Here is a 7,246-nt window from a genome sequence, read left to right on the forward strand (position 1 = left end):
TTGAGAATCACCCTCACAATAATGGCAGATTAACTGCATGCGCTTCAAACACTCAGAGTATCATTTGCATTCATAATGGCTATCCATACGGGCTATAATAACTATAATCATAGAAGCATTCGACTTGTTATGTGGTTGATTTTGTGTTACTAGGCCACCTCTAGGATATTTGCATTGAATAGTCCCTTTAGGCAACCGTCCTTCAAAATTTCTGAATAAGTAACGAAGGTTCGACACGAGACCGTATAACTGTGTTTTTATTAGGCGTCACGACGCCTTTATTAAACAGCAGATACTTTCTGAGAATAAATCACTTTTTGGATCGCAGAAGTTAAATCTAGGTAGGCCAATATATTGGTTTAACTTTGATTGTGACGAGGTATAGGCTCAGCGATATAAAGGCTTCTAAATGATATGGAGATGGCAGGACAATATCTTTGGTTTTTGTAAACATTAATAATTCCTTCAGCGCATAGGCCTCGTGCCAACAGGCCTGATAACAGCATCATCTACAGAGAACAACACGCCTTCCATCACAGATTAATTGTGTTTTGTTGGCTGTTATTACTACTTATGAATTATTTTTTTATATAAAAATAGGCTACTATAAGCGCAGAACATGGACACAGGTTTTCTAAAACGTTCACAATGTCTCAAAAAGCACGAGGAACCTGATCATCAAATTAATCCTATAATGCATCTGCTTTTTTCAATATGTCCACCACAGCACGGTGACAGCATTTCATAACTTCAAAGACCCATTGCTCAGTATAGGGAAAACCACCCCGCATAAAGGCCTCGAGGCCCCGCAGGCAAGAAGAGATTTAATAGATCTAACCACGACCTATTCTTTATTTTCTTTATTTTTTATTCGATGTTTATAGCTATTACAACCAATTCAGCGGTTCATATCAATAATTAAGGGACAAGCAACGATCCCTTGACCTCTTGAAGGTCCGGCTGGGAGCAAGGAAGTAGTTGTAGGGGATAATAGCGACGGGACGAGGGCCTCTTCAAATATTCATCTGGCGGTTAATGTGAGCCGCAGTCCCCCGGGAGCCCGGCGGCAACAGACGCTTTCCCTCTCGGCTCCCCTGGCAGCGAGCAGCCCAGCATGGCATCTAATCCACCCCCGTACTTCACACAAACACACGTTAGGTTTAAGGCCGTTATGTTCAGATACGAGCGCGCAGTGAGCTCATCAAGCAGATGATTGTGATGAGTGAAAGGCCGGCAGAGAGGTCTGCGTGTCTCGGTGGAAGCGAGACCTCGTTTGGTTAGATGCGGTGGGGGCCCATATAGCGAGGAGCCTGAACCATGAGAAGGGAGGTTAACGGGGAACAGCAGGGTCCGTTTGATTAAACATTAAATTAAACGGCCATACTCGAGCCTGTATGAAGGTCTTTAATCACGGGAGAACCCGGGACGGTGGTCCCGCTCTCTTGAGTTCATGGAGGAAATCCCCAGGCTCCATTCAGGCCTAATTGGACAACTAGAATGATCTGCCGGCCTTAGTGGTGTGATAACATATGGGACGATAAGGGGACTGGACGTGGGGCTGCTGAACGTCACCATACATTTTTTGAAGCAAGGAATCATTGTTTCTGAATAATTTTAGAATATATTTAACGAGGAGACCTGGTCTAGGCCCATATTATTGTAGGCGATAGGCCTATACACAAAAAAGTTTGTACATTGGATTAAAAATAAATGTTTGAAACATCTATTGAGTGGTGTACACTCAAACAATGTAACATACACTAAATGTAGCAGCGATTGATTTTATAAATATAATAATATTCATAAAGGTACCTGGCAATCTTCCACATTTTGGTGAATAATTGGTCCATTCTACAGAAGGTAACAAAGTTTTCCTGGAAGTGGATCTCTGGCCGTCCAAAGCACCGCGACCATAACCCGCTCAACTAGAAGATAGAAATGTAGTTAATCGGAATATAATCAATTTCCTTCATTGAATTGAACTCAAAACCTAACAAAAAAATAGTCCATTCTTGTTTGGTGAATAAATCATCTTACTGCGTGAGGATAATAAAACAGCTACTATGCCTACTAATAATAATAATATATTCCCATTCATGACATTATTATTTAAGGCCTAGATAAAGTTTGGTTTTAAAATAAGGAAAGAAAGGCCCAGGGTGTACAGGAAATTGTTATTACCAAGCAACCTTAAATCCTTGCAAAAAACAATACAATTGCAATTCAATTAAAACACAAATTGAAGTATCCAAATTTCCAAAATTTATTCATTTCAAACTGCATATTGACGAAAAACTCAGCTGAAATTGTATCTGTTATAAGGATGGTATTAGTTCCAGTTTATATATTTATATATACATGGAGAGGTTTGGTCCTGCGTAAGAGACCACCATTTTAAAATACAACTACGGGAATGGAATTGGAAATAAAAACTTAAAATATCACAGTAAATATACAGAAATTGTACAAATCATTAAAAATAAAGAGCACAAGCGTCATACCTCTAACATATGAAAAGTGGGAGACGGAATATAAATTAACCTATGTTTAAGCTCTGAGGGAAAAGGCAATTTAGCATTTTTTTGAATGAAATTAAAATGTTTCTGTTATTGACCTTAAAGTAAAAGTATTTTTACCTGCTTGGTTTATCTTTCCCTTCCCTCTCCAGTCTGCAGCGGCCTAATAAAGACGCCTAATCGCTTCTTCCAATTATCATTATTTTTTCTGCAGAACTGACGTTTCATAAAAATGTAACCTCTTGCAGTTCAACAATTTCATCTGATTGTAATGTTTCTTCGATAAATACTGTACAAAATGTGATTGCAATAATAAAACATTTGATTGCGACTCCCACTTTCTACTCTTCAGTGAAGAGGAGATCCCTTCAGCCGCGGGCTCCTGCGGCTCGTCTGACGCTTCTGTAAAATAACCAAAGCAAAGAAAGAGTCCTGGGTACTTCTCCTTGAGACTTCTTTACAACTTTTCCCATCCCGATTTTTTTTCTGTACAAAAATAGTCCAGCGTAGTAGTCCAACTTTCTCTTAAAAATGTCCGTTGTTTTCTGTAGTTTTTTTTCTTGTTTTTGTCTTTGTGTCTCTGGCTCTTCCATGTGTGTTACATGTGTGTTAGGGGCATCGTGCCGTTGATCGTTGAGCCGGGCACGGCGCTCTGGTAATGCCCGGACATGTGTAGCCTTGTCTGGGCTGTCTGCTCGCTCACCTCCGCCCCGGGCAAGTACATACTGATCATGTCCCTCAGATCCCCGCTTTGGCACCCCGGGGCAGCCCTGTGGGACGAGGAGGTGACCACGGGGGGACTTGAAGAACTAGACTCGGACTTCACCACCGAGGAAGGCCCCATGGAGCCCAGAGCCGTCATCCCCGGCGTGGGTTGCTGTGCGTAAGACATGGAGTAGGTGGGGGAACCGTTCATGTAGCTCTGGGAGCTGCTCATCGTGTTGTACTGCAGCGCGCTCATGTCGTAGCGGTGCATGGACTGCATCTGGCCAGCGTTGTGCGCGTTCAGCCCGGGGTGCTGGTAGCTCAGCTGCTCCTGCATCATGCCGTAGCCAGCGTTCGTCCAGCCGTTCATGTGTGCCGCGTAGCTGTCCATCCGCTGGTTCACACCGCCGCCCAGACCGCCTCCCACGCCGACACCGACCCCACCACCCATCCCGTTTCCTCCGGGGGCCAGCAGACCGCCGGGCAGGGTGTACTTGTCCTTCTTCATCAGGGTCTTGGTTTTCCGCCGGGGACGGTATTTGTAATCCGGATGCTCTTTCATGTGGAGTGCCCGCAGTCTCTTGGCTTCGTCAATGAAAGGTCTCTTCTCGCTCTCTGACAGAAGTTTCCACTCGGCGCCCAGTCTCTTGCTAATCTCCGAGTTGTGCATTTTTGGGTTCTCCTGCGCCATCTTCCGCCTTTGGCCCCTCGACCACACCATGAAGGCGTTCATGGGTCTCTTGACCCGGTCCGGACTGTTCTTCTGGTTCGTCCCGTTGCCGGACGTGTTGGTGTTGCCCGTGCCCCCTGTGTTGGTCTGGGGGACAGGGGGCTTCAGCTCGGTCTCCATCATGTTATACATCACCACCGCCTCTCTCGGAACTCCCAAAAATCGAGAAAAATAAGAAAACCTCAAAAAGCCAGAAGACACAGGAGAGCTGAGGCCGCTGGTAAAGTTACTGGTCGATTTCTCAGGAACTTTTCACTGCAAAAACAACATTCACCAAACCGTTTCTCCCACACTCCCTCGCAGGGTGTGTATGTGTGTGTGTGTGAAAGAGAGAGAGAGACAGAGAGAGAGAGAGAGCTTTCTCCCAATAGGTCCCTGCTTTGTTGTGTCCACAAACTTCTCCTGTCGCTTCTCCGAAAAAGAATCAACAAACTACTTCTGCTCCTCTTCGCCGGAGCCTTGACAACTCCAGATAGTTTTTGAACAAGTTAATAGACAACCATTCATGTGATGGGGCTGTCAGTGAATAAATGTTCGACCTGACCAATCAGAATCGTCCCGCTCCTCTGACACGGCACGGGGAGGCAATTAGCATAAGGGGGCGGGGTCTGTTCGGATCACAGCAGGGCCCACATGCTGTCAGCCAATAGAAACATGTTTAACATGGCAAGGCTTTTATATAAACACATATGTATGTATGTATATATATATATATATATATATATATATATATATATATATATATATATATATATATCTCGATGGACCCATATTTCCAGTAGAAAATAAGTCAGCATGCATAGGCTATAGGCAATACCAAATCATTATAGAAATGTAATAAAGTAAACCAAACTCCTAAATTTAAGTAGGCCTAGGATAAACGTTTAGGTTATTTTGATTATAACAACAAAATGTGTCCTCAAATAAAATCTCAAATTGCCTTAATGATTTTATTTCTTAATTAAAAATAAAACGTTTATTTTTTAACAGTAGGAAAAAGGCTTCAGGTTAATGTTGTACTTAAAATATAAAAGCAGTTCATTCGTTGCCATCGACAATACAGCGTTGTTATGTAGGCTACCTCAATGTTTCTAATTCCAGACTGGCAATAACATGACTACACTTAAATCAAGTCTGAGTTCACCCTCAGCATCGAGGAGGGGCATGTGTGTTGTAGCATTGAAAAGGCTAAGGTAATCCAAGAGGTTTCCTCAGTCTTTTGTTCACACGGATGAGCCTCAATGTTCACGGTTTTGTTTCGGATGTTGTTGTAACAAAAGGCCCCAAAAAACTAAACTTCGCTTCCACTGCGCTACTATTGTTGTTGTTGTTGTTGTTGTGGCTTAAATTAACAATGTTATTAGGCCACATAAAAGCGAAAAAAATGAATTCAAATATAAAAAAATATAACAGATCATCAAATCGTGTAAAATAAGGCTAATAAACCTCAATGACACAGCTCAGCTTCCATTCAGCCTGATCGATGGCATCGACTGTTTGCCAGCAACACAGCAAAAGATCCACAGTATAGAACAGGTCGAAATTCAAAGCCAGTTATTTGCCAAGTTTTTCCAAACTATTGAGAGATGGGTGTTGGTGGCGGAGCGCCCCTCTGCGTGACGCCTGCGCCGCCTACCGGCCGAAGCAAGTATGGAAACGTTTTTGAATTGGAGTGCGTCCGTGCAGGTGAACGATTCACTGAGCGATGGCTTGTTTTCAGTATTACAATATAACATTCCAAGTAAATGCAAAAGGTGTTATAAAAAAGGTAACCAACAATAACCTCATCCTGAAAAAAAGTGGACGGACAATATCATCCATACCTGATATTTCCACCCCCCGCTCACCCCCCCCCCCCCCCCCAAACACACACACACACACACACACACACACACACACACACACACACACACACACACACACACACACACACACACACACACACACACACACACACACACAGGCTTAATCTAAAAATCTGTAAACTACGCCGGTAGGCCACGAATAATTAATAAAGACGTATCAAGTAGTCTATACATAGCCTATGCACCTGAAATTATTTTATTGAACTGCATGTCTACAAATTAAATCATAATTGAATTTGAACAGGTCAGGGCTCGTTTCTTTTTTTTTGTTTTAGCCCATTTGATAACGCATGCTGGAGCGCATAGCCCTGTGCACTCATTATAGCCGGCCCCAGCCACCTTACATAAGATTCATCTTCTGCTTAATAGGCTGCGAGGCGCGACACATGCAGCTCGGCCCATTATAATGCAGAGTTGAAATAGCCCGCTCGGCGGCTATCTGCATCTGAGTGTGTTCCCCGCTACCTCTAATCTGCTTATGATAATAAAGGAACAGCGGGAACCCGGCAACACTCTGAAAGAATGCCCCAGCTAGCCGGGAACGGGTCCTGCATTCAGAGTGACTCTGAATTAAAGCAGTTATTGGACAAAGACCATGGGGGAACTAACAGGGCACACTCAGCCGGACCACTTGTGAGACCCCCGCTAGACCAGGTGGTTGTTCTGCAGACATAACAAACAACTCTTTTCACACGTCCGACATAATTGTGGCAAAAGTATAAAAAAATAAAGCTACAGGCTTGCAATTTGATGGAATCTCAAACATCCGTGATACATCAAAATCAAAGCGAAGAATTTAGATGCAATCCTGTTTTCATAACCCCAGAAACTTTGGCCAAGTTGTTGACACATCGCGAGTCTTCACACCACCAGAGGTACTATGCTATAACTATAAGCCAAAGATTTGTCGTTGTTTTGCCTCCATTTATTTTTATTAGGCCTAGCCTATATAAAATAGTCGTAGAGCTGCTATCTTTACTATAAGAATAGTAGGCTATTGTATTTACAAAAATAATTGAGCGAAGACGCAAGACTGACAACTAAATTGATACCAAGGGGTGTTGGCCATGTGAAATGATTCAGCCATGTGTGTGTCGCCTGGCCGCTAGGGGCCGTACCAGGGACTGGTAGCAGGGACTCGCCGCGGAATGAATGCTCGCTGACAAACTAGTTGACACGCTATAAATAAAATGCGAAAAAATAAAGTCAGGGAACAACACTGAATTAACATTAGGAACAGGCTAGATAACATCAAATAATGAAATATTATTAATATATCAGTGATATTGTTTTATTATAAATAATATTGTATTGTTGTTATCAATATTATAATTTCAAGACTACGATCATTATTACTATCCGTAGAAATAATATGTGCGCAACAACACTCCTTAGCCTATAGCCTATTAAAACTAATAAATAGGCTACTC

The 7,246-nt window shown here is 42.8% G+C and overlaps 1 protein-coding gene across 1 annotated transcript; it reads right to left on the bottom strand.

The window, feature by feature from the left end:
- Positions 1 to 2,239: 2,239 nt before the first annotated feature.
- Positions 2,240 to 4,519, bottom strand: sox2 (SRY-box transcription factor 2). Its single transcript, XM_060066779.1, has one exon. The coding sequence runs from the start codon at positions 4,081 to 4,083 to the stop codon at positions 3,115 to 3,117; it is 969 nt and encodes a 322-aa protein (XP_059922762.1). The 5' UTR covers positions 4,084 to 4,519; the 3' UTR covers positions 2,240 to 3,114.
- Positions 4,520 to 7,246: the final 2,727 nt, after the last annotated feature.

This window comes from Gadus macrocephalus, chromosome 12 (assembly GCF_031168955.1).
Source record: "Gadus macrocephalus chromosome 12, ASM3116895v1".
Classification (NCBI taxonomy): Eukaryota; Metazoa; Chordata; class Actinopteri; order Gadiformes; family Gadidae; genus Gadus; species Gadus macrocephalus.

Coding starts and splice junctions, on each gene's coding strand:
- sox2 (XM_060066779.1), bottom strand. CDS start 4,083: ATGTATAACATGATGGAGACCGAGCTGAAGCCCCCTGTCCCCCAGACC.